This window comes from Sander lucioperca, chromosome 14 (genome assembly GCF_008315115.2).
Source record: "Sander lucioperca isolate FBNREF2018 chromosome 14, SLUC_FBN_1.2, whole genome shotgun sequence".
Taxonomy (NCBI): domain Eukaryota; kingdom Metazoa; phylum Chordata; class Actinopteri; order Perciformes; family Percidae; genus Sander; species Sander lucioperca.
The window spans coordinates 62,932-90,804 of NC_050186.1; the positions used below are offsets into that span (position 1 = coordinate 62,932).

The 27,873-nt window shown below is 39.7% G+C and overlaps 2 protein-coding genes across 2 annotated transcripts in view; one reads left to right on the forward strand and one right to left on the reverse strand.

Moving 5' to 3' along the window:
* Window positions 1-5,334, reverse strand: part of pkn3 (protein kinase N3) — a 61,735-nt gene extending 56,401 nt beyond the window's left edge. The window contains 1 exon segment of the mRNA XM_031287242.2: window positions 5,044-5,334. Within this exon segment, the coding sequence (XP_031143102.2) occupies window positions 5,044-5,094 (51 nt within the window). The 5' untranslated portion in view covers window positions 5,095-5,334.
* A 6,671-nt stretch (window positions 5,335-12,005) lies between these two features.
* On the forward strand, window positions 12,006-24,189 carry LOC116041439 (protein SET-like). The gene is made up of 8 exons (XM_031287332.2): window positions 12,006-12,267; window positions 16,978-17,035; window positions 17,126-17,268; window positions 18,828-18,931; window positions 19,015-19,128; window positions 19,390-19,560; window positions 21,474-21,611; window positions 23,222-24,189. Exons 1-8 carry the CDS (start codon window positions 12,198-12,200, stop codon window positions 23,240-23,242), a joined length of 819 nt encoding a protein of 272 aa, XP_031143192.1. The 5' UTR covers window positions 12,006-12,197; the 3' UTR covers window positions 23,243-24,189.
* The last annotated feature ends 3,684 nt before the right edge of the window (window positions 24,190-27,873 follow it).

Genomic DNA, 27,873 nt, shown 5'->3' on the forward strand with positions numbered 1-27,873 from the left:
ACAAAACAAGACCGTCGTAATTTTTAAATCAATTCTTTAAGCCGAAAATACTTACATTTAAGGATCTCTCTGGTCGAATGGGCAGCCATGTTCCTTGTTGCGCAATGAATCTGGATACCCCTTGTTGTTCAAGTAAGTTTGCGTCCTTACTTGGCGTTAAGGGGTATATAGCCCTTCCCCTTAGCCCTACCCCTCGACCAAAATGAGTATTGGGACAGCACTTACTCTCACGGGAGCGCGCAAAACTAAGGGGTAGGGGTAAGGGGAAGGGTTAAGACCGAGAAATGAGACGCAGCCTAAAACTATAGCAGCATAACTAAGAGGAGGTCCAAGGCAAACCTGAGCCAGCCTACAAAGGTTAGTAGAGTAATCCAACAGCTATGAAGAGAAGCTGATAGATGAGGAGGGGCTGCAGTGTCTGCAGCTACACACCTTCCATCGCCGGTCTAGGCGTACTCTGCTACTCCTCACTCCCTAACTATAAGCTTTTTTTAAAGAGGAGAGTTTTAAGCTTACTCTTAAATGTGGATGTGTCTGCCTCCCGAACCCAGACTGGGAGCTGGTTCCATAGAAGAGGAATCCAATTTTGGAAAGAAAAACGCCCCTCAGGCTTTAAGTCCGATTGACTTGAAATTTCTCACACATATGCAGCTCAATGTGCTTTACAAAAAAGCCTCTTGGACCATAGAGGTCCGCAATGATGGAATTTTTGGCTAATTTGCATAATGTGAAAAACAGTAAAATGAATAGAACTTTGTCAATTGCAGGACTGAGATACAAATTTCTACTATAAATGAGCAAGATTGGTGAAAAAACATGGCCGCCATCAATTAAAGAATTACGCCAAGGGTGGGGCTTAGCGGTAAATTGGCCATAACTCACTAATGGTTTGACCAATCATCATAAAATTTGTAACATATCTTCAGTGCGTCATGAGGAATAGTCTGACACAAGGATTATGAGTTTAACCCATAGGGGCTGCCAAAATACTACAAGTTTTTTATTTCTTTTTTTAAAGAGTATTTTTTGGGCATTTTTAGGCATTTATTTCCACAGGACAGATGAAAACATGAAGGGGGAGAGAGAGGGGGAATGACATGCAGCAAAGGGCCGCAGGAGTAAACCTCTATATTGTGCGCCTGCTCTACCAACTGAGCTAACCTGGCCACAATACCACAAGATTTACCGCAAGACCCGGTTTTCACCAAAATTGGTACACATGGTCTGGGGGAGGGGGGGGGGTAGTAACCAGGATCTGAAGTATCATATTGATTGGTGCATGTGGGCATGGCCTATTTAGCATTATATGCTAAATTATGCCTTTCCTCAAGTTACTGGGGGCTGGAACCATGGACAGTGAAAGCGACGCCATAGACTTCGACGGAGACCAGTGAAGTCAATTAGTAGCACTTTTCCAGTGATGGCTGAGCATACTGCGCAGCCTCAAACTGAGCTTGACGACGTAGATGTGACGTGAGCAGCCTGTCTGAAAGTTGTAAGTCTTCTGGTAGCTGTGCCAAGAGAAATCTGAATCATTCCGAATCTTGCAGAGACGGAGAGCGTGAGTAGGAACTGGCCATGAGCGTAGGAGCAGGAGCAAAACGTTGCTGAAATATTTTGTTCCCTCCACGTCCCCCCGATTGCCTGCAAACTTCTCCTGTACTGTACGGTAATTTCTCTACTGTGCGACAGAAAGTTGCGTAGTTATGACACAATCGTTAGCCTATTTTTACAAAAACGGCTGCTACTGGGCCATAACGTGAGATACAAGGTAGTGGAGCCTTTTATACATTGTTGTGTTTCTTTAGAAATAAATAATGGACAAATAGACTCTTTAAACGCTTCAGATGTAAAGTTATTCGCTGTCAAAGTGACGCCAAAATGAATGGGAGTCAATGGAATGCTAGCAGAAGGTGATTGCTTGTTAGCCTCAGGATATCTCCATAGGAGCTATGCTTTCTGGATGCTCGCTTACCCCCTTGGCTGGAACGAGCTAGAGACATGAAAATTGTCACCATAACTGATGTTGATGTGCTCATGCTCCCCAACAAATATGATGCAATTCAGCCTGATGGTGGCACTATAACTTAGGCCAAAAGTTTTAAAGGGCACGCCCCTCACATGGTGAGTCCAATGGACATGAAATTCCTCACACAAGTCCAGCTCAATGTGCTCTATAAAAAAGCCTCTTGGACCATAAACGTCTGCCATGAGGGTATTTAGCTAATTTGCATAATGTGAAAAACAATTAAATTAATAGATATTTGGGACTGAGATACACATTTCTACTATAAATGAGCAAGATTCGTCATAAAACATGGCCGCCATCAATCAAAGAACTTCATCAAGGGCAAATTGATGGAGACATTAAACACAACGACTTGAACTATGTACCAAGTTTCGTTAAAATCCGATAAAGGGGGCGTAATCACGGGATTTGCTGCATTTATTGTAGTGATGAAACAGGTGTGTGGTTGGTTTCACCACTTTTTCTATAGAGCATTAAACCATCTGAAGTGATTTTGCTCAGCTTTGTGAAGCTACAAACCTGCTCAACTCTGCTTGCGGCTTTAACTTTGGCGATTTGGCCAGATGCCAAATCAATTGCTAAGTTCAATGCTGCTTGTTGCTTTGACTTTTGGCGATTGGGCTGCTTCCCATCCTGCTGTAGCTCAGGCGGTAGAGCTTTTGCCTAATGGTGCTTACCCACTGCTAGTACCAGCTCTACTCTACTCGGCTCGACTCTGCTCGACCGCGGTGCCCCATCCTCCTTTTTCCTTTGCAGATTTAGTACCGTCTTATGCGTGAGGCGAGTGTGGCTGGTCGTCATAGCGATGCCGAAGGAAACTGCCACGACCTAACGTGACACACACACAGAACGTCAAAGGTGTGTTGTTTTTGATTCTCAGCATGTGGCTGTTGACACAGCCAGAAGACACAATTTGTTTCAAGAGAAACTGGAGGCAGCAAAAAAAAAACACAGCTGGCTAAACTATTTAAAAATGGCGGGTTTGTTCAGGACACCCCTGTCTGTCACTAGCAATGATGACTCAGTGATTAGTGACGATTCTCTCCGACCAATCAGTAGTCTGCAGGTTTTCACGTCACCTTGGAAACCTCGACGGAGGTGATACTAAAAAAAGTACCTGTTGGCAGGTACCAGGGACTTTTTTTCATAATGGAAAACCAAAAAAAGAGTTGAGGCGATTCGAGCAGGTACCATGTAATGGAAAAACGCCATAACAGGCGCCCGGATAGCTCAGTTGGTAGAGCGGGCACCCATATATTGAGGTTTACTCCTTGAAGCAGCGGGCCTGGGTTCGACTCCAACCTGCAGCCCTTTGCTGCATGTCAAATCCCCCTCTCTCTCCCCTTTCATGTCTTCAGCTGTCCTGTCGAATAAAGGCCTAAAAATGCCCAAAAAATAATCTTTAAAAAAAAACGCCATAACATTCAGAAGGTTGGCGGTTCGACCCCAGGACCTGCTTGATCTCAAAGTGTATGAATGTAAGTGAAAGGTACCTGTAACAAGTGAAAGTGCTTTGAGAAGCAGAAAAAAAGGGTTTGAATTGCCACTTGCGGCTATTGTTTTTGTTTGTTTTTTGTACTATCAAGCGTTTAAGAAAATAATCAGAAATAATCAATCAAAATAATAGCAGTAGTTGTATACATAAGACATGCTATATGTAAGCAATAACAAAACCAATTTAAGTTAAATGAAAAGATGCTAAATAAGAACAATAAACACATAGTTAAAAGGTTTTATGACAATATTGTTGGATTTGTTTAAGATTGGATAAAATTATTCTTATTTTATCACTCTACTCCACCACTGGATACAAAGCCCAGATACATATAACTATTAGTTTATCAATCCTTGGCTACTAGTTATTGTCTTTGCTGCCAAGCAAAATAACAGCTGCTGTGGTATGCTGGCTTTGTGTTGGGTATTAGTAGTATCTACATGGGGTGGAAATCACCAGAGGCCTCACGACATGATATCACCACGATACTTACGTCACAATACAATATTACTGTGATTTAAACATATTGCAATATTCTGCGATATATTGCAATTTATTACCTTTTTTCCAACTTAAAATTTTTCCCAATTTCAAATTATGTCCCCTAAAGGAAACTTTGTCGATATCTGTTTTATCTAAAAAGATAAATGTCTTTGTTTATCTCACTTTAATTTCATTGCTGCAAAAAAAAAAAAAAAAAAAAGCAGACAAACTGACAAACAGTATTGCCACAGAAAATATCGCGATACTATGCTGTATCAATTTTTTCCCCCACCCCTTGTATCTACTCATGTATAAGGGTAGCTATTATCTATCTGCCAATCAAAACAAGTACACCTTTTTTCTGTCCTTGGAAGTGGTGTCAAGTCTGGGTCCCATTATAAAGACATTCCATAGTGACCAATGGATGGCACGTAGTTCTAAATGTATTAATTTTACTTAGGCTACTTTATTACATTTTTCTGTAATAGGCTAATACAAAATGACCAAATTACTTATTTTAATAAGGCTAGGCTAAAACTCTCTTGGCAATTCATCTTCTTTCACCAAGACGAACAACAACAAAATGTCACAGTGTTAGCTAACCTTCCTATTGAAATAAACTATTTTATGTAACTTAATAGATAGCCCTACTGGGTGTCTGCTCGAATAACGTAACAAACTAACTATGCCGATTCTGGAAGGAGGTATTACAGCCACGTCGAGAAGTTATTTTACCGGCTTACCGTATTTTCTGTTCTTAAATATTAGTCGTTAAAAGAGTTAGCTACATCCATACATTAAAAACTCTGAGGTAGCCTAATTGTCTGACAACCACAAACAGGAACTATGAGGAGAGGCAAACAAGACGAACAGGAACATCCAGTGCGCCTGTACATGGCAAAGTAGCAACTAGCGTTTTTAACCTAACTTTAAACTAAACGTCGGGTAATATTATTGGCGTAATGTTGGCACCTAATGTTCCCATGATAACTAAACTTCATTTGAGGAATAAGACAACCTGTGGCATTACATTTACCTGTAGTGTTAAACCTGACATGGTGGCTGTCAATTTGTCTGTGCTGGACATTCACACAGCGTCAAAGTCTGCTCCAGCTGCCAACGCTCTTCTTCGTGCCAGAAAGTAAGTGAAACAGCTTCAGGAGGAGTTGCACTAGCTTAGGTAAACTGAAAGCGGAATGTGAAATTTAACGACTGCTGAGGCTGTTCACAGGCGCTCCATTGAGGCTGTAGGTACTTGTGTCCATAATGGAAACAAATCGGAGTCAAAGGTTTCAATTGGGTTAAACTGGAGCTCGATGCAAAACTGACGTCAGTAGATGACGGCTGGATTGGACGCTGCAAGAACCAATCAAATTCGATCATTCGATGCACCTGCCGAGGTGATGCGTCACGTATAGCATATGATCTCCTCTCACTCATACCTTAATACCCTTATGTTGACTTCGGGTCACATTGACCCGTTTTAAATTTTTGTTTTATATCAGAAAATATGGGACGTAGAAATAAGCGCTGAAAATGTGTAGAAGAAAAATTTAAAACGTTGGAAAAAGCAAAAACAAACTGTGAAAAAAAGGCCTCAAAAACGTCGGGAAAAAAAAATATATACGTGTATATGTTTACAGCTAGTTTAGTAATGAAGCCAAACACAATCTTTAGATAAAAGGAAATATGCACTGTGTTGTGACATCTCTCCATACATAAGGCATGTGTATAGGACGTGTGTGTGTGTGTGTGTGTGTGTGTGTGTGTGTGTGTGTGTGTGTGTGTGTGTGTGTGTGTGTGTGTGCGTGCGTGCGTGCGTGTGTGTGTGTGTAACAAAGTGAAAAAAATAATAAGGTCTTCTTTATTAATAAATTTTAATTTTATAATAATTAATCTCATTCTTCTTTCATGAAAGGCTGAAAGGGGATTTAAAAAATCATTGTGGCACTAGAAACTGAAAAAGTTGGCCCCTCAGTAATGGACGTGACCACACAAAGTAACAAATCCAGCTGTAGCCTACATCTTAGATGAATAAAGGTTCAATAGAGTAGGGATAAAGGTAAACTGCACAACCACACTTTTTTAGCATCAGCATACTCATTGGCGATTTTAGACCCTTTTTAGGGGGGCTCAAGCCCCCCCCTAAATTTCATCTCAGCCACCCCTAAAAAAAAATTTTTTATTTAAAAATAAAATCTATTTTAGTGCTTCAAGTGAGAGTTTGTGAACTTGTCTGTTAGTGACAGAGGACAAACAATTACAGGTTCAAAGGGCTTGAAACAGGTTTAATATCCTGTGTCGCTGTCACCAATGCTATGCACCTGTAACTATCAATTACAATAACAAAAATTGGTAATTTCATGGCGCAGATTAGAACCCAACTAAAATTGCTGAATGTTAGAACATTGTGTCAAATTGGTCGTTATTACTTTGACTTATAAAGTGTCAGGTTTAGTTCCATCATAGTGATAATAGTGTCAAAAAACGTTAGCTGATGTTGTTGTTCAGTAGCTAGCTCAGAGATTATCGGCTAATGAAATTACTGATTTAGAAGGGGGGGTTAACACTTTTGAAGGCGCTGTATCCAAATCACATTCTCATAAGTGGCTGAGCCCCCCTAAAGGTCTGCTCCAAGAATTGCCCCTGAGCATATTGTCAGAATGGCTTTACCAGGAATAGCCACCCACCTTCTTGACTTTAATGGTAATCCACTTGCTTTGTTACACTCAAACCAACAGTGGTTTGCTGTTCACGTAGCCTATTTGATCTAGTTTTGTTTAGCTGCTAGTTGTAATTTGCAATAATGAAGCTTTGAATTTTAATTTTCAATGCACTAAATTCAATTCAATTCAATTTTATTTATAGTGTCAAATCATAAAAGTAGTGATCTCAGGGCACTTTACAGATAAAGTAGGTCTAGACCACACTCTGTAATTTACAAAGACCCAACAATTCCCCCAAGAGAACGCATTTGGTGCAACAGTGGCGAGGAAAAACTTTTAACCTTTTAACAGGCAGAAACCTAATAAAATAATAATAAAATAACAGTTGTACCAGTGCATGGCGTAGCAGGGTGTCAAGCAGGACCACGGCAGCAGTTGCAACCACGATTTAGGTGCCGCCACAAACCAAGTAAATTTGCGAGGCGAGTAAACATAAGGACTACGGGGAATAAGCTAAATTAAGAGCTAAGTTAGTAACAAGCATTACTGGGACATGAATGTACACAGATGGAAAGAGAGAGGAGCCCAGGGTGTCAAAGGAAGTCCCCCGGCAATCTAAAACTATAGCAGCATAACTAAGAGGAAGTCCAAGGCAAACCTGAGCCATCCTACAAAGGGTTAGTAGAGGAATCCGACAGCTATGAAGAGAAGCTGATAGATGAGGAGGGGCTGCAGTGTCTGCAGCTACACACCTTCCACCGCCGGTCTAGGTCTACTCTGCCACTCCTCACTCCCTAACTATAAGCTAATAACCTGATAGCTAAAGGCTGTGGCTCCCATTCTACTTTTGGAGACTCTGAGAACCACAAGTAACTTTGAATTCTGGGAGTGCAGTGCTGTAGTAGGGGAAATAGGGTACTATGAGCTCTTCAAGATAGGATGGTGTCTGACCATTAAGAGCTTTGTAGGTCAGGAGAAGGATTTTAAATTCAATCCTGGATTTTACAGGAAGCCAATACAGAGAAGCTATTATGGGAAAAATATGATCTCTTAGTTTTTGTCAGTACACGCGCTGCAGCATTCTGGATTACCTGGAGAGTCTTAAGGGACTTATTTGAGCAACCTGATAGTAAGGAATTACAATAGTCCAGCCTTGAGGTAAAAAATGCATTGACTAGTTTTTCTGCATCGTTTTGAGACAGGATGTGCCTAATTTTGGCAATGTTACACAGGTGAAAAAAGGCTGTTCTTGAAATCTGTTTTATGTCGGCGTTGAAGGATATATCCTGATCAAAAATAACTCTGAGATTTCTGACAGTTGTGCTGGAGGCCAGGGCAATGCCATCCAGAGTAGCTATATCTTTAGATAATAAGATTTGGAGGTGTTTAGGGCCCAGCACAATAACTTCAGTTTTGTCTGAGTTTAACATCAGAAAATTGTAGGTCATCCATGATTTTATGTCCTTAATGGGTAACTATCGGTTTTTTTTTCAACCTATTTTCCTATGTTTTTGTGTGTAAGTGACTGATAGGAACAACAATCTTTGAAAATGATCCAGTATTAAACGTGAACGCTGTAACCCACCGACCAGGTAAGTACTTAAAATATTCCACTACTTCCACAGGCTGGTTGTTAAGTACAACAGGGGTGATGTTACTGGTCCCCCTTGGTTTTGTTTGGATTATAAATTATTTTGTTTTGGCCACGTTAATTTCCAAATTAGTAGTCTGACACCAGTCCTGGAGAAAAGTGACCTGGTTGAAGTAAGCTTTTTCATTGTGCAGCATTATTTTCTGTGAGAAGTTCAACCAAAGCCATGTTGTTAGCATATTTAAGGATTTTAACATTGCTGCTGTCTACAGTTATGTCATAATATAAATTTAAAAATAACAGATGACAACACAGCCTTGTGGTGCTCCAGTATTTAAAACAAGCTCGTCTGAGTAGACCCCATTCATTAAAACTCTCTGAGGGCGATCAGTTAAAAAATGTCTAATCCAGTGAATGAGCCCACCATTCACCTTCATCATAAAAAGTATTTCTAAAAGAGTTTCAATTTGCATACTATTAAAAGAAGAAGTAAAATCAATAAAAAGAACACAAGCAAGGGATCTTGGTTGTTGCAGGTGTTTAGCTATTTGATCCACAAGAGTTGCATCCTCTGTGCCCCTGTGTGACCTATAAGCAATGGTCGACTGTGTTCATAACACTTGATTTTAAGCTCCATATTGATATACGACTATGCTAGTAGGGTTAGGTCTCTGTAATCGTTTTAGAGAAATATACCAGCTGTTTACAATATGTATAAACTGAAAAGCTGGCACATTTGGGTTGAGACAAACTACAATGTCCAGTTACAAACTACAATGAGCAGTGACCCACTCACAGTTCCATAACAGCGGTGTCTGTCCCCTGACCACTTAATTAATGAAATCAAAAGTAAACAAAAGAACTTTCCACTGCCTACTCATCTCTGCATTTTTGGGTCAGCCATTCCTCACCCTCTGACACTCCCAGTCATATTAATACTCATATTTCTGGGCTCCCAGATAGCTCAGTTGGTAGAGCAGGCGCCCATATATAGAGGTTTACTCCTCGAAGCAGCGGGCCCAGGTTTGAATCCGACCTGTGGCCCTTTGCTGCCTGTCATTCCCCCTCTCTCTCCCTTTTCATGTCTTCATCTGTCGAAAATGCCCAAAAAAATAATCTTTAAAAAAAGAAAATACTCATATTTCTCAAGCCTTTGGCAGGGGAGGGGGAGTTGCAGCCATTTTCAACTCAAGCCTATTAATTAATCCTAAACTAAATTATAACTCGTTTGAAAGCCTTGTTCTTAATCTTTTACATCCAACTTGAAAAACATTACAGCCACCGCACTCCAGGGCCATATTCTGAATTTTTATCTGAATTCTCTGAGTTTTTATCAAGTTAAGTCCTTAAATCAGATAAAGTAATTATTGTAGGTGATTTTAATATTCATGTGGACGTTGACAACACGTTCATCTCACAACTATATTCAATTGGTTTCAGTCTGGGTTCAATTCCAGGTCGTTCTGGGCCTTTCTGTGTGGAGTTTGTATGTTCTCCCCATGTTTGTGTGGGTTTCCTCCGGATGCTCCGGTTTCCCCCACCATCAAAAAACATGTACTAGGTTCTCCAGTCAGTGCCCTTGATCAAGGCACTGATCTGGAGTTGGTTCCCCAGGCACTGTAAATGGATGCCCACTGCTCCCTTGAGGGACGGGTTAAATGCAGAGAATGAATTTCGCTACATGTATGTGTATGTGACAATAGAGTACCTTTACATAAACCCACTCACTGTTTTAAACACACCCTCGACCTTGTTCTGGCATATGGCATTGAAATTGATATTGATTAATAGTATTTCTGTATAATCCTTTATTATCAAACCATTCTTTTATAACTTTCGAATTCTTTACCCGACTATACGACATTAGTTAAAAGTTGCTACACTAGATGTCTATCTGATAATGCTATAGCTAAATGTAAGGAAGGGATTTCAACAGCATTTAATTCAATGCCATGCCTTAATATAACAAGTTAACTTTAGTTCCTCCCAAATTTATCATTTTGTAGCAGTGCTGCGCGGCCTCGCTACAGAGCTCAAAACAAAGATAATAAAACAAATGAAATTAGTACCTAGGTATAATTGCTAAACCACCAAATTAAAACAAACCTCGCGAAAACTTGAAGGTAAATGGCGTTCCACCAATCTGGAAGAATCTTGTTCTGAAAACATATAAGAAGAGCCTCAGAAATGCCAGAGCAGCCTATAGCCTACTCATCATTAATAGAAGAAAATAAGAACAGCCCAAAGTTTCTTTTCAGCACTGTAGCCAGGCTGACAGAGTCACAGCTCCAGTGAGCCATGTATTCCTATAGCTCTCAGTAGTGACGACTTCATAATAATAATTAATAATAACAATAATAATTTATACTTTATTAATCCCGCAATGGGAAATTACAATGTTTACACTCTGTTGGTATTACACACATTACACATTACACACAGGCCTGAATTACACACACATGCTCAGTACCTATACATGCACTAATGGAGAGATGTCAGAGTGAGGGGGCTGCCCGAGCAGTTGTGGGTTCGGTGCCTTGCTCAAGAGCACCTTGACAGTGCCCAGGAGGTGAACAGGCACCTCTTCAGCTACCAGTCCACCAGAATACTTACCCTCCGGTTCCCAACCCAACTCCCTACTGACTGAGCTACTGCCACCCCCATGAGCTTGAGCTTCTTTAATGATACAATTATAACAATTAGAGATAAAAAAAATTCATCACCTCTTGCCCTCAACTTCTAACGGTTTACCTTTAAATGCACGACCGCTAAAACAGCTTTACGACCTGACATATTTTTAGATTGCTTTTCTCCTATCAACTTTCACCAATTAACGCTAAAGATTTCTTCAGCAAAGCCAGATGATTAGACTCCATCCCAACTGGGCTACTTAAAGAAGCTTTACCCTTGGTTAACACTTCTTTACTAGATATTATCAATATGTCTTTGTTGGATTGTCCCTGCACCCAAGGGCGTAAGGAACGTGACGCACTGTCCATACCGGTGCCCTCTGTCCCCAGCACTACAACATGTCTGAGCATGAAGCTCGTTTTTCTGAGTTGAAATGAACGCACCAGTGGGCGAGTGCGTACCAGTCTATGGTGCGCACGTTACTCAGGTTGCGTCAGTTGATTGATAGACTCACTCATATAGCTATAGTCTATGACTGCATGCGGCAAGGGAATGTAGGTAGTCTACACCTCAGAGAGCTATATTGAGGAATTCGGTTTTGGTGCACTTTGGCACCATCTAAAGGCCCCCAAAATGCTGCTGCATGCTCGTGAAACACACCGGGTATGCAACTCCATCCGGAAATCTGTCTGTTCAATGTTTACTTAGGCTACTAATTTATCCAGATACGTAATTTTGCAAACATAATATTTATTGTTAAAAGTATGGACTCTTTATAAATTCGGCATATAATTAAAGCATATAAAAGGACGTAATCATACTAAACTTTTACTGTTTTTTTAAGTTATTAACGCCGCTCGCTCCTGCAGATAACGTTACACAGCACATGGAGGTTATATTTCACTTTTAGTTTACTAGAGAGCTTTCAAATAGTTAAAGTAAAAACAGTTAACGATTTCGTTTACTGAACATTGTGTAAGGTGGAGAGACAGCAAAAGTGAACTATCGCGTCGCGTCCCTTGACTTGAACACAGACGGATTTGAGTTCAATGTTCACAGCCTGTAGCTTTTTGGTGCAGTGCCGCACTCCAGTCAGCTGGTGGCAGAAGAGCACCATACATGTGTTTACCGACCGAGTGCCACAGAGATAAACAAGCGTGCGAAGCTGCTGCGTTCATTCCTCTTATCGTGGGCTTCAAGCACGCATTCTACTAAGGTGGAAGTAACTTTTATCTTCCAGAGAAGAGTTATAAAACACCCGGAATATACATCTGGCCAAAAGTGTCACGGCAAACGATAACCATGTCGGCCTCATCGGCGAAAGTCAATAGAAAGGATAATTCAAATCACGACGGAGCGGACGAGACCTCTGGTAACGTTAAGGAATGGCGGTTATCCTGTAACGTAGCCTACAACGCCATTTTCATTTGTTTTTCGTCATTTTGTTATTTTCAGTGTAACGTCAGTTTGTTGTGTAGTGTCGAATAAGAAAGCTTAATTTAACTTTTCCTGTACACGTTGGGGCAAAATGTTGTTCCAGGACTGTGCAGTAATGTAGCATGGTAGCACAGGCTAACTATTTAGCCAGCGTGAGAGGTTAGCTAGCCATTAACGTTAGCTTGCATTAGCTACTAGTTTACATGAAGGAGGCCAGTATTTGCATTGAATAACCTTGCATTTAGTGTGATGTGCAGTTATTGTACATGCAGACAATTGTAGAGGTTTTGTTGTACTGAGGTAACGTTATTGATTAAATCGCGTGCTGCTGTGCGTTTCTTCAGAACGTTGCACCTTTGCGACTGGAGTTTCTTTAACGATTGTTTGTCCACACTATTAGCAAGTGCAACATTTACCGGATGTTATTCCGTTTTCCATCGGTCAAGGAAGGATGAACACTGATAATGTTGACGTTAGCTGTTCATTTTAACATAACCATGCTTGCAAGCTTGGCTTTTGTGTGCTAATTGGTAGTTAAGCAAATTGTAAACAAGCGCTTCTTACTCTTTTAGATAGCTATAATGTCGATTTGAGGAGGCATTATAAATGCTGATATTTGTTATGCGCAAAGAGTCTTTGGTAAACCTCGCAGTATGATAACATCAGTGTGAAGCATTTTGCATCGAGACATAGCTAAGCCCCTCATTCAAACCAGGCCGCCTTTAGCAGCAACAGGAAGCTCTAGAGGCAAAGGGTCTGTCTGCTATGCATCCACCACACACATACACCAACCGAACACACCACGGCTGGCGTCCTGCGTTATATTTAACACACTGAGAAATGACTGAGAATCGAGTTGGTGGCTTTTTGCTATACTTAACTCAACAAAATACTTTTAAAATTATGTAAAGATGTATTGTACGTGAGACCAGTGAAATATAAATACTGGAGGTTCACATCGTTATGCGTCTCCCCCCTGTGGTAGTTTATAGCCACGACGTTCCGGGATTGCTGTGGTGCCGCAGGAAATTCCGCCGGATGCATGTATTTTCCGTTTCTTTCCGCTTTCTTTGTGTTGGAATTTTAAACACCGGTTGATTTATGAGGACAGTGGTTAACTGGTCCTCCGATCTCTGCACGGTAAATTGAGACAGCTAGCTATCTGTCGAATGACACGGTATACCAGCCATTACTAGTACAGAGTCATTTGAACTATGCCCGTTGATCACACCTCTTGTGCAGTAGAAAATACAGAGCAGGCTCCCCAGACTAATGTTCAATCTTAAAAGATTGACCTTGGTCTGGTGATAGCCAGACTAGTGGCAACCACCACCGCAGCCTAAACATACTACCCTTATTCAAAATGAATAGCAGTGTTTCCCACAGGTTGAGAATTTACTTGCAGTGGTGTGTGGCGCAGGATGTGACGGTGCGGCGCGTAATGGCTCGGTTGAGTAATAATGGGTTCAGTTATAAACTAGTCAAACAAAGGTGAAAACAATGACTACATAACATTATCAGATGCTTTAGAAAGAAAAAACTAGTTACATATTAAACAAATTCGACTTAAAGATAATACAGATGAAAATATTACAACACTATGTGGCATCTGACACAATTTCAGGGTAGTTATTAAGGCTGCACGATATGAGGAAAATATGCGATATGCCCAAATGTTGAATATCGCAATAATGATATAACTTGTGATAAATAAACAGATATTACAATGTAGTTCTGCATTTCTGCTGCTTTCAGTATTTTGCTGAAATACAAAAAATTGCTTGTTTTAAACAAATGACAAAAAGTGTAGCCTGTACTATGGTCTATACAGAAAGTTACATGTTATCATAATCTCAACACTGTTCCCTCCTAACTCCGGTTAAATCATATAAGACTAGGACTATCTAAAGTTAATTCTTGTTCATTTTGTTGGTTAGATCATTGTTCGTTTTTTGAAGTGTATTAATCTGTGATTTGGGGATCCTAAACACGCTGTTCTGTACTACATGTATACATGTCCTGTGGCACTCATTTAGATCTCATCTGAGCAGTATTCTGTCATTCAAATACCTCTGAGTTGTAGTTTAAAACTTTTACAGACAATTTAATAAAATTAAGGGTTTTATTCAGGCTCGGGTCCACAAATACAGTTAATGGATACAGGCACGGAGAACTGAAGGCTCGCTTAGTAACCATTAGCTCTGAGTAGCGGTTAGCTCTAGTCAGAGGTGGTTAGCTAGCTAGACTGCCGCGGAGAGGGGTAACAACCAGATTCTGATAAATGATGTTCGGGGAGCTTTCACAGCAGCGTGGCCGTGTTGTTTCTACGGTTTTATTAATCCCACTGCAAGACCACCAGCATGCTACTACTAATGTAACGATAGCCTCTCTGAGCAAGTGCAAAGTTGACGCTGTCATGCACGCGGCACACAACTTCACAAAGGCAGGTGGAGGTAGCTGGTCTGTGTGCGCTGTAAAAAATACACAGTTGTTTGGAAAGAAAATTGAATTCGGATTGTATCTACCTGGGCGGGTCTCAATTTACCTGGGTGGTGCACCCAAGTAGAACCTATGTATGGGAAATACTGAATAGAAATAGCTGCGTTTCTGCTGAATTGTCTGAGGACCGCCGCAGTGTGTTGTCAGAAGACAGTAAATTCAATCCATCACCCTTGCAGTAAAAAATGTGATATCAACATAAACGGGCAGCTGCATCAGTTCATGAAACATGTACAAGTGAGGCTCACTGAATTGAGTTTTTCTGAAAATAGTTCGAGTGGAGTGTATTTTAGCTTTGTGTGAAGCAAGAATATGAATAGTTCCTGTAACAGAGCAGATAACCATAAGGTTACAATTCAATTCAGTTTTATTTATAGTATCAAATCATAACGAGTTATCTCAAGACACTTTACAGATAGAGTAGGTCTAGACCACACTCTATAATTTACAAAGCCTCAACAATTCCAGTAATTCCCCCAAGAGCAAGCATTTAGTGGCGAGGAAAAACCTTTTAGGGAAAAACCTTGGGTGGTGAGGAAAACTTCCTTTTAGGGAGAAACCTCGGACAGACCCTTGGTAGGTGGTGTCTGATGGTGCCCGTTGGGGGTGTGATGAACAGTGGCAATAATAGTCACAATAAAGATAATGGAACTATGACTAGAAATAGTAGTTGTAGTAGTTCATGGTGTAGCAGGGCATAGCAAGGCGCGGAGCAGGACCACAGCGACAGCTGCAACCATGATTTAGGTGTCACCCTAATCCGAGGAAAACTGCTGGGCTGGACTTCGGGGAATAAGCTCCCCAGAGCTAGGTTAGTAACACGCATTTCTGGGACATGGATGCACACAGATGGAAAGAGAGAGGAGCTCATTGTGTCAAAGGAAGGAAGTCCCCCGGTAGTCTAAAACAATAACAGCATAATTAAGAGCTGGTGCAAGGCAAACCTGAGCCAGTTCTATAAGGGTTGGTAGATAAATCTGACGACTATGAAGAGAAGCAGAGAAGAGAAGGGGTGCCATGTCTGAGCTATACACCCGGTCTAGGCGAACGCTGCAACTCCTCACTCCCTAACTATAAGCTTTATCAAAGAGGAGAGTTTTAAGTTTACTCTTAAATGTGGTGACAGTGTCTGCTGGTTCTGGTTCCACATGAGAGGAGCCTGATAGCTGAATGCTCTGGCTCCCATTCTACTTTTAGAGACTCTAGGAACCACAAGTAACTGCATTCTGGGAGCGCAGTGCTCTAGTGGGTTCTAGATATGATGGTGCTTGACCAGAGCACGCGCTGCAGAGTCTTAAGGGACTTATTTGAGCAACCTGATAGTAAGGAATTACAGTAGTCCAGCCTGGAAGTAACAAATGCATGGACTAGTTTTTCAGCATCGTTTTGAGACAGAATGTGCCTAATTTTGGCAATGTTACGAAGGTGAAAAAAGGCTGTTCTTGAGGTTTGTTTTAAGTGGGCATTAAAGGATATATCCTGATCAAAAATAACTCCTAGATTTCTGACAGTAGTGCTGGAGGCCAGAGCAATGCCATCCAGAGTAGCTATATCTTTAGATAATGAGGTTCGGAGGTGTTTAGGGTCCAGCACAATAACTTCAGTTTTGTCTGAGTTTAACATCAGAAAATTGTAGGTCATCCATGATTTTATATCTTTAATACATGCTTGAAGTTTAACTAACTGACTGGTTTCGTCTGGCTTGATTGATAGGTATAATTGGGTGTCATCCGCATAACAGTGAAAGTTAATTGAGTGTTTCCTAATAATATTGCCCAGAGGAAGTGAACCCCTTACCATAGTGACAATTTGTCGGTGGCTTCAATTGCATTTTCAGTTTGTTTCTGAATCTGGCATCGTGTGTATCAACACACTGGAATTATGTCAATATGACTCCTCATCCTGGCTGTCCAAATATAAACCTTGAGTGGTTTATTTAAGCGGAAAGGCCTCTCTGCTATGGCGCTACAATCCAATGCAGCTACTCTGATTTCATATCTAGCACAATACAACATGTCATGGGAATGTGTAGGCCTAGATGTCTAGTTGCATATTGATTATCATTTAATAACTTTTCAATGGCATTGCATGATGATTTGTACCTTTTCATTCCATTATGCTAAGTTTTAAAAAATGTTCCTTTCAGAAAAAGAGCAACAGGAAGCAATTGAACACATCGACGAAGTACAGAATGAAATTGACAGGTGAGTTTGACTCTTGTTTGAGTAATGAAAGATGGGTGCATTTAGAAATTTTTCTTAGTGACATGTTTTTTTTACTTTTTTTCTCCCCAGACTGAACGAACAGGCAAGTGAAGAAATTTTAAAAGTAGAGCAGAAGTACAACAAATTACGCCAGCCCTTCTTTCAGAAGCGATCAGAACTCATAGCCAAAATCCCCAACTTCTGGGTCACAACATTCGTCAACCATCCTCAAGGTAATTTATCATATTTTATTGCCATTCTTTTATTTGTATGTGTATTAGGGCTGTCAGTGGAATAACATATTATTTCGCCAATTAATCACACATTTTTTTTTAAATCTAAAATGTACTGAAGAGGGATATTTGTCAAGTATCTAAAGGAGAATTCTGGTCGATTTCAATACGTAGCTCTGTTGTTTGTAAATTTGGAGTGCTGTCAGTAGCGAAAAAAACGAAAACAATCGCTGTTGCCTACACCGTGTTATCCTCCTGCTACAGTTTGCACCCAGGAGGCTGAAACAGGGCAAGTTTTAAACGTGCTTTTAGTCTCTTAACATGTTCGAAATGTCATTACAAGTGCCTACCCATGTGAAGTGATTCCTTCCGAGTGAACACAGTGAATATGGCTGCAGTAGATGTGAAAGAAATGCATAAAAGTTGTGCTAATTCAGCTCTGTTTAGTTCCGGTGTTGAGACAGCAAGACGAGTGCTTCGGGACCGTCTACAAACTACAACACCGAAAAGAGATACAAAAATATATTATTATGTTTTATTATATTATTTTTTTTAAAGTAAGTGCTGTAGTACAAATAGCAGGAGTTATAATTGAGGTAGGTTTGGAGACGCTACCTTATTTAATCATTAAATTAATACATATTTTTGTTGTATCTCTTTTCGGTGTTTGTAGACGGTCCCAAGTCTTGTCATCTCAACACTGGAACTAAACAGAGTTGAATTAGCACGACTTTTATGCATTTCTTTCACATCTACTGCAGTCAGATTCACTGTGTTCACTCGGAAGGAATCACTTCACATGGGTAGGCACTTGTAATGACATTTCGAACATGTTAAGAGGCTAAAAGCATGTTTAAAACTTGCCCTGTTTCAGCCTCCTGGGTGCAAACTGTAGCAGGAGGATAACACAGTATAGGCAACAGCGATTGTTTTCGTTTTTCTCGCTACTGACAGCACTCCAAATTTACAAACAACAGAGCTACGTGTTGAAATCGTCCGGAATTCTCCTTTAATACTCTTATCAACACGGAAGGGGGCAGATATGCTTGCTCTATGCAAATGTATGTGTATTTATTATTGGAAATCAATTAACACCACAAAACAATGACCAATTTATTGTCCAGAAACCATCAGTGTTTCTGTTGTTCTGCAATTGTCGTTTTTTTAACCAGGAAAATCTACGCATTTAAATCTCTAAAAAATAATTCCATCTACAGTGAATGCATCCATCTCTGTCTGTAGCCACCACTCTGTAGTATCATTTAATGTCTGATTTGTTACATAACTATCAACACCAACTGAAGGCTCCTGTTGTTTCATATGTAAGGCAGCAATAACGCGATAACGTTTTAAATTTGACAGCCATAATGTGTATATAGTGTGACTAACTATAAGAGTGTTCTTTGCTTGTAACAGAAATTATCATTAATGGAGTAAGCGGCCATTGTCTCAATTTATTACGCTATGCTTTTAAATGTTATGTATTTTTCATTAACTCACATAAGTGTCTGATCAGCAGCTAACGGTGTCTGTGCATGGTCTATGTGTCTGACCTGTAGTTTCAGCTCTTTTGGGGGAGGAAGACGAGGAAGCACTTCATTACTTGTCGAGGGTGGAGGTCACTGAGTTCGAGGATATCAAGTCTGGATACAGAATAGATTTTGTGAGTTGTCAGGTTCATTTTGTATTTGTACATTCAAAATGGCATGCATGACATACTGATACAATGTGTTTTCTTTTCTGTAGTATTTTGACGAGAATCCGTACTTTGAGAACAAAGCCCTTTCCAAAGAGTTTAATGTAAATGAAAGTGGAGATCCTGTTTCCAAATCAACTGAAATCAAATGGAAAGCTGGAAAGGTTGGTTTGCATTTTACTTTGGCTTCTATGTAGTCTTATGTTACTCTTAAAATGACTAACACAAGGAGTAGAAAAACATTATTAAATAATCAACTAAATTATGTTTCACCTTAGTGCTATACATCCCATTGTACTCTTTATCCTTCAACCTTTCTCTAGTCTTCCCAATGTTGGGCTTACTGTATGTTTTTAATGTTTTTGCACATGTAACGATGGTTAATTATAACCTTCAATCTCGACCAAACACATTTTCCTTCTCAGGACCTGACAAAGCGTATAGGCCAGTCGCCAAACAAAGCTGGGAAGAAACGGCAGCATGAAGAGCCAGAGAGCTTCTTCACCTGGTTTACTGACCACTCGGATGCAGGAGCTGATGAGCTGGGAGAAGTGATCAAGGATGACATCTGGCCTAATCCGCTGCAGTACTATTTGGTAGGCTTTGTTCTTCACTTGGTCTTCTAGTCTTATACCCTTTTCACCCTAATTTCTTTTTTAACATGGGAAAACTTTTTGTAATAGTTTTAAATGAGAGTGAAGATTTGATAGCTGCTTTTGCATAGCTGAGTGCGTCACGTTTTTTTTGCAGGAGCGCCCTGAGTTTAATATATATATATATATATATATATATATATATATATATATATATATATATATATATATATATATATATATAAAAAAAATTTGATGGTTGTCTAGCAAAAAAACGAAAAGATAAAACTCGTCTGAATTGGCCGTCTTTAACAAGAAAGGCAGCGCGCCTCACTTTTTGCAACCTGCAGGTGTTCTCTGTCTGATCATGGTCTAACTCGTCCATTTCAGATCTGATCACCCCATAAAACATGAACTTTCTAGTAAACAAACGCAACATGCGCCTTTCCCCTGCTACTGAAATTAGATGTCCTTCATGGCGTGGCAGTAAATTGCCAAATGAACCCGTTAGTTTGCACTGCAGCGTCTGGGTGCTTATATAGCACCTGAATCCTCTTGATAAAAATGCTGCCAAACCCATACATTTCTCAAATTTTGAACATATAGCCCCATTGAACCATATCAAACTCCTTTTCGGCATCAAGAGTAATGGCTGCTAAAAGGGATTGTCCATCAGCTACAGACCATGCAATATTAATGACACTCCTAAAATGATCTGAGGAGCTACGCCTGTTTAATAAATTTAAATTGCAGGTGTTTGTTTATCAATGTGGTGACCCCCCTACTTCTGCTAGACCCCACACTATAAAACACATCCAATCTAGGGATGTCACAATACCAAAAATCTAGTAGTCGGTACCGATACCACCAAACATACACGTACTAGATACCAAAGTCGATACCACGGTGTGTTAAAAAAAGGGAAAAAGAACAATAATACTTAACATTAATTCCTTTATTCAAGCAGTTGAACATTATAAAAACACAACAATAGTGGCATTTAGCCTTCAAATAAAAAATAAAATGATCAACAAAGATCAGTTACAAAATCACAATTACAAAAAAGATCAACTTTTACCGCTGTACTTTCCTGGTGGACATCCTCCTTTGGCCAATACTGGCAAAAAAGACAGAGGCAGAGGCAAAGACAATGACTAATAAAACAGGGCAGGCTACAGGTGTTAAGGTGTATACTCCTAAACACACACACACACACACGCGCCTTATACTCTGAATGCAAGCATTAGTTTAAATTCACTGACATGGTGGCAGGCCGAAAAGATTTATTAAAACATTAACACTTCAATAAATATTAAATCCAGTGACATTAGGCCACGTTTTGCTGACAGGACACAGGCTGAATGGCGATGCATGGTAGCCCATTGGGAGGTAGTTTATAACTACTCCATGTGCTGAGCGTCTGCCCTCAGGATTGTCGGTAAATTTTTTTTCTTTTCTTTTTACTTTATTGACAAATTGTCAAGTTTCCAATTGACTGAAGATATGTTATTGTTACATTATGTTAATACATTTTTTAATATTTTTTTTAAATTTGACAATGTAATGTGGTACATTGCGAACAAAGGTCAAATATTATATTACATACAAGTCTAGTCTAAAAATGGCATAGCAACCTGTGCTTTAGGGAAAAAAAAGGTAAAAATCGAGAATTTAATTGAATCGTGACCTTAGAATCAAAAATGTAATTGAATCGAGGATTTGGAGAATCGTGACACCCCTAATCGTCAACAACGGTACCTTCGCTACTGCAGAAAAACAAGTACATCACGTTTTAAGAATGTTGGTACCGAAGGATCGGTTCTTGTGACATCCCTAATCCAATCCATCCTCCAAAAGAATTTCGGATTCCACAGCAGACATTTAAGTCAGGTGGTTAATGTCTGATTGTTCCCAAGGTCCCTGACATGGAGGACGAAGAAGGTGACGGCGATGATGATGAGGACGATGAAGAGGAGGGTCTGGAAGATATTGACGAGGGGGAGGAAGAGGAAGGTGAAGATGATGATGAGGATGGTGATGGAGAAGATGGAGAGGTAAGGATACTGTATATGTGGATAATTGGTTACTGGAGTGTTGAACCAGTAATTGTAATCAATGAATGAACGAAGACACTTCCTCTGCAGAAGTATCTAAACGTGTTTAATCAGGGTGTCCGCAGGGTTTTAAAAAGTATTAAAAGGTAGTAAATCAAATTAGTAAAAATTAAGGCCATTAAAAGGTATTAATCGCCATTTTACGAGGTATTCATTTTTTGAATACGTTTTTTTACAAACTATGAGTTGTCTATTTGTTTTATTATGTCTATTTAAGTTGATCTTGTAAAGTTTGTGTGATATTATATCCTATCCCGCATCGGGTGATAGCCTATCTAAGCCTGACAAGCCAGCCCCACATCAAGATGTTGGGTCTGGGAACTCACCATTGGCAGGGCTCAATCCGAGGGGCGGGGTAAACGGTTGTCTTTCAATTTCCCTCTGCATGCTACAACCAAGCAGAGCAACGAAGAAGGTAGCGGAGCTAGTTGATAGAATAAATTTGCCGTATCCGGTCGGCAAAATTCCGAACGCATCTTCCTTTTTTAAGAATGACTTCAGTGCCGTTCTTTTCTCAAAGAAAAGCTCAATTCCAAGTCTTCCAGAGTTGCAGCTTTTTGAACGTCAAAAAGTAATGTTACCTGAAAATAGCGTGTAGATTCTTTTTAGCATCTCACATCACACTTTTCAGTCACTATGACCACTACTACTACGGTCAGAAACATTGATTGTGCCCAAATATGAACAATAACGTCGCTGTCAATAGGCTTATCTGCTAATGTTAGCTACCGACCGTTACCTTAAAACCATCCAGCAAATAGACGGTGCCGTTACCTGAAACCGGTGATTTAATGTCACCGCTCGTTTTACACACAGTTTAACAACAAAACAAAACACTGAGTGAACATTACTAGTTACGTTTTTCATGTTGGTTTTGAGCGATATGCACCCCTCGTGGGGAAGAAAAAGCAATTCAATTGAAGCACTTACCATTAGATCACAGGTTCACTTAGTTTCAAATGGTTATAATGGTATCACAAGTTCAAATAGTGAATCCTTATTTGCTTGTCTGTATATATGTCTGTTTTCTTGTATTTCACTTGCCTCATGGAATATTTTCTATGTGTACCTATTTGCATGTCTGTACATACAGAAGAAGGTTTACTTAGTTTGAAGTGGTTATAATATCATCAGTGAATGCTTGTTTCTTTGAACTGCTTTATCATTTTATTTCATCTATTCATTTTATTCTAAAGGTGAAATAAATGCAAGATGGGTTAGGGTTGCAAGATGTTTCCAAAGTCAGTGAGTCTCAATCTATTCTGTTGACTTTCCCTATCTGCATTGTTCTATTGGCCTAGAGGGTGTAGTTTTAAAAATCTCAAACTCCATTTAATGGTTAGAAAACATGTTGCCGTATAAACCTGCAACTCAATGGCGGTTTGGTTTAAAAAAAATATTGAAGGTATTAAAAATGGTATTAAAAGGTATTGAATTTACCTCCAGGATTTCTGTATATACCCTGTTAATAGTAACTCTCAAATGACGTCTGAAAAGTGCAATGAATCCACCAGTGTAATGCTTTTTCTTTCTTTCTTTCTTTCTTTCAGGATGACTGTGAGGATGATTAAACATTTCAACCCACACATTTTCCCAGTCCTCCCTCTGTGATCATCCTACAACCCACGGGAGCAATATTTTTGTTTGTTTTTTTGGGGCAGGGTGGTGTTTGTAAAAAAACAACAAAAAAAATATTTTTTCCTGTGTCATCAGCCTGTCCGTCCTCTTCCTCTGCAGCCACAGCCTGTCCATAATCCATAATGCCATGTCTTAAGACCAGCTTCATACACAGCAGGTCTACATTGGGTGGGGTGGGGGTGTAGGTGGCTCTCCTGAAGTCTCACCAGTCATTGTTTCTCAACATCTCCCAAAGACATGCAAAAGAATATTTTAAAAAAAATTGTAGCATTCTGCACACCATCCTACGTAGATTTGAAATACGTACCATAGAAATTTAAAATATGACAGTTTCTGTTGAAGTTGTGAGTTCAATAAAAAAATAAGCCATGGTGCAGTGATAACTTAATCATAGCATCCTTAGCCACATATATAATATATGCGGTGGTGGGGGGTACTAAGGCTTATTAGAAGTTGCATTTTCCTTTGTAACTTATTGTACTAATGGAACTGATTGAAAGCACCAGCTTGTTCCTTTCAACCGTTGTAAATGTTTTTTGGATATACATGTATCTTGGTATGACAGTTGTTTATTGTACACAGTTTAATGGGGAGGTGTGGCGGGGCTTTGACACCAAATCTGGACTTCTGTTAAATACATTTTCATTATCTTGTATTTCAGACACCCACAAGGTTTGAAATGTACATTTTTTTTATAGGAACAACCTAAAAATCTAATTTTGATCTTGACCTAACACTTTTGAGATGGGAGATGAAAAAGATTTCTGTAGAGTCCTCTGTTGGAGTCTGGAGCAATTCTCCTGTTCACTGGAAACCTGTTCACATTAAATTAAGTGTACCAGTTGCTTTGTTACAATAAATAAAATAAATGTAAACATGATGTTTGGAGTAGTTTGATTACATTTGGGCATTTCAGATTTGTTTTTCATGTACTTGCGGCCAGTCCAGAAGTTATACAGTCGATTACACTTGAATGCATTACAGATGCATTTGTGGATATTTTTTGCTCAGACAAGTTAAAATATGACTTTTGCTGACTTATGGCTCTCTGTAACATTGTTTTATGGTCTTGTGAAATTCCCCTTTGATGCTAAGTGGATGATGAGGTTTTAAGATAAAAAAATTGCATGCGTTTTTGGATTGAATTTTTTTTTTTTTATTAGTCTGCTGTTGCCGTTAGGACTGTTTGGGGCCAGTGTTAGCACTACTTTGGCCCAAACAAATGGCAGTGCTATAACCTTTAAAGAAAAACCCCAAATTAACGTTTTACATTTTGGGTTTATTGATAGTCTTGCTCTTTGAATTATGTTCCTTTAACTGCTTATCATAATCTAGGGCCATGTTGGTATTTGCACGTTTATTAGGATCCCAATTAGTTACGACCTGCAGTAATAGCCCTTCTCTTAAAGGTCCAGTGTGTAACGGTTTTAGTTATCAAAATCTGTGTTGCCCGTTCACAAACTTGTCCATTTTCATGAATATTTACCACCACCATCAATTCCAAGTATTCCTATTGGCTTGAAATTTTACATTTGCATGAACTGGGGTAGACGTTCCATATTCATGCGCCATCTTGAAATACGTTAGCCGGTAAGGGACATGCAGGATATACTGCTCCGCCCTTTCGTGGAGGCATACAGTCAAGGGAGAAACCCCTAGAGAGTCCATGAAAGCATTGGAACAAAATATTTCAGCAACGTTTTGCTCCTGCTCCTATGCTCGTGGACAGCTCCTACTCACGCTCTCAGTCTCTGCAAGATTCTGAATGATTCAGCTTTCTCTTGGTGCAGCTACTAGAAGACTTACGCATTTTAGACAGGTTGCTCATGTCACATCTACGTCGTCAAGCTCAGTTTGAGGCTGTGCAGCAGCTGCGCAGTACGCTCAGCCATCACCAGAAAAGTGCTTCTAATTGACTTCACTGGTCTCTGTCGAAGTCTATGGCATCGCTGTGTCCATTTCTTTCACTGTCTATGGATAAACTTACAGGTGCTGCTAATGTGTATCGTCGCTTCCTGGCCCCGGCAAGTTTGAAGAAGGAAACATGGAGGACCACACGTATTCAAAATCCAAATTTCAGGAGCAGGAGTCTTCTCAGAAAAAGAAAAAGCATATTGAAAAGAGCAAGGGACCTGCGTCATCAGAAAAAAGCAAAAAGTAAAGGCTCTGACACACCAACCTGACGGCCGACCTTCGGCAGAAAAGGCAGTCGGACTGACGAACACGTCACGTGGGTCTGGCTTCTCCCTGAATTTCAAAGCCAGACCATAATGGCGGCTCGTTCGGAATACGATCTCATATTTTATGATAGTAAAAAAAAAAATAGTTCACCGAAACATGTTTCTGAAAACATTTTAAGCGAGAAATAGGCCATGCATTGCTGAATCTGTCTTCATTTCAGATCGACAAAGGTCAATAGTTTAAAAGATTTTCGTCAGATTTTGAGAGGCGTTAGTCACGCTCATCCCGCTCGTTATTTCCGGGTTAGCACTCTACCAATCAGATTGGCATGCGGACATGAGGGCTAATCGCCAACCTTGTGAAGGGTTGCTCTACCTCCTGCCAACATAAACCTCTAACGTTGCCTATCATATTCTTAAAATAAAACTTGTCATGCAATTGTCCTACCAACAGGTGGCAGACATCACATATATACCACCATATAAACATGGAAGTAGGAGAAAAACGTAAGGCTGAAACAACTGTTTTACTGCACAAGGCCTGGTTCAGAGCATAGGTTGAACGAGAGACAGTTTAGAAGAGGGTCTTTGGTTGGACATGGTTCAGAGCCTGGAGTAGACTTCAATGACAGCTGAAGTCAGCTGATACAGCGCTGTGGAGATAGGTTTGGCAATGCAAGACTACTAGCAAGTTTACATTGGGATTTGTCCAAAAAGGTTTTATTGTATCAGTGAAATTTCAAACTACGGACCATTTAAATAATTTTGAGGGGACAGAAGTTCACCTCAGCGTAAAGTGTCAAAAGACAATAATGGTAATACCCCAGGCCTATACTCAAATACACTGCTTTTTGCATTGAATTTGGTTCACAAAACACTGGAATTCTTGTCAATACATAAAACAATTAAAATATCTTTGCACCGAGGCAACTAGACAGATGGTTAACCCTAGCTTTGGATAATCTGTGGTATAGGATAATAAGGCTACCGTTACCTCACAAGAATATTGAAAATGAGTAATAAAGTTACCGCTGCTGTGCTATGTACGTAAATTGTGCACAGCAGCAACTCTCTCAATTTGGAGACGCATATCAATCCTGCAATTGTGGTCACTCAGTAACACAGCTATATAATAAACTCAAAGAAAACAATTCCTGAAAGCTGTAGGCTACTACAAAACACTGAAAAGCTAGTGTTTTTTTGTTTTCCTGGAGAAAAAGCAGAAGTGGATACAGGATCTCTCTCTGGACTTTTCTGCAACAGGATAGGCCTAACCCTTCTGAGAATGGCAACACCTTGAAATAATACCAAAGACTGACATCATGTCAGTATTTTTGCTCTAGTCATCGTGTATAATAATAATATAACTATTAGAAATACCTCTCTTTTATCCAAAGTGGTTTCAAAGAAATATTGTTAGTATTTTGTGTTTATTTTGATGAACATGGCTCAATAATGTTATATGAGAACTTTTTTTTTTTTTAAGATTTTTTTTGGGGCATTTTTAGACCTCTAATAACAGGACAGCTGAAGAAATGAAACGGGAGAGAGAGAGGGGGAATGACATGCAGCAAAGGGCCGTGGGTCAGAGTCGAACCTCGGCCCGCTGCATCAAGGAGTAAACCTCTATATATGGGCACCTGCTCTACCAACTGAGCTATCCAGGCGCATATCATATGAGAACTTTATAACAAAACACAAATTTCCCATTTCTTATTCAATTCAATTTTATTTCAATTATAGTATCAAATCAAACAAGTTATCTCAATACACTTTACAGATAAAGTAGGTCTAGACCACACTATAATTTACAAAGACCCAACAATTTCAGTAATTCCCCCGAGAGCAAGCATTTAGTGGCGAGGAAAATCTCCCTTTTAGGTAGAAACCTTGAGTAGTGAGGAAAACTTCCTTTTAGGGAGAAACCTTGGGCATAGCAGGGCATAGCAGGGCGTGGAGCAGGACCACGGTGACAGCTGCAACCATGATCTAGGTGTCACCCTAATCCAAGGAAAACTGCGAGGCTAAAAAACATAAGGACTCCGGAGAATAAGCCCCCCCCCCAGAGCTAAGTATAAGGAATACAAGGCTGTAACTAAAGCCATACCTTCAGGTTTAATCCATCTGATTAAGAGTCATGTTTGTTTAAATGAAGTAAATATATCATATGCTCAACCTACTTTGTTTTTGAATGGTATTGAATTACATGATGTAAAATGTAATAATAAATGTATCTGTCAAATTTTGCAAAGTCAAAACAAAATTATTCCAGAGGAAGGTCTTATTGGAATTCACATTTGGAAGATATAACCTGGAAACGAACATGGATTTTACCTCATATATTTTTATTTCTAACAAAGTCAAAGAAATGTATTTCAAAATTG

Bases quoted from the DNA above. Each gene is read 5' to 3' on its own strand.
- LOC116041439 (XM_031287332.2), top strand. From the start codon at position 12,198: ATGTCGGCCTCATCGGCGAAAGTCAATAGAAAGGATAATTCAAATCAC. The intron at 12,268-16,977 runs GTAACGTTAAGG...TGTTCCTTTCAG, and splicing joins CGGAGCGGACGAGACCTCTG to AAAAAGAGCAACAGGAAGCA. The intron at 19,129-19,389 runs GTTGGTTTGCAT...TTTCCTTCTCAG, and splicing joins TCAAATGGAAAGCTGGAAAG to GACCTGACAAAGCGTATAGG.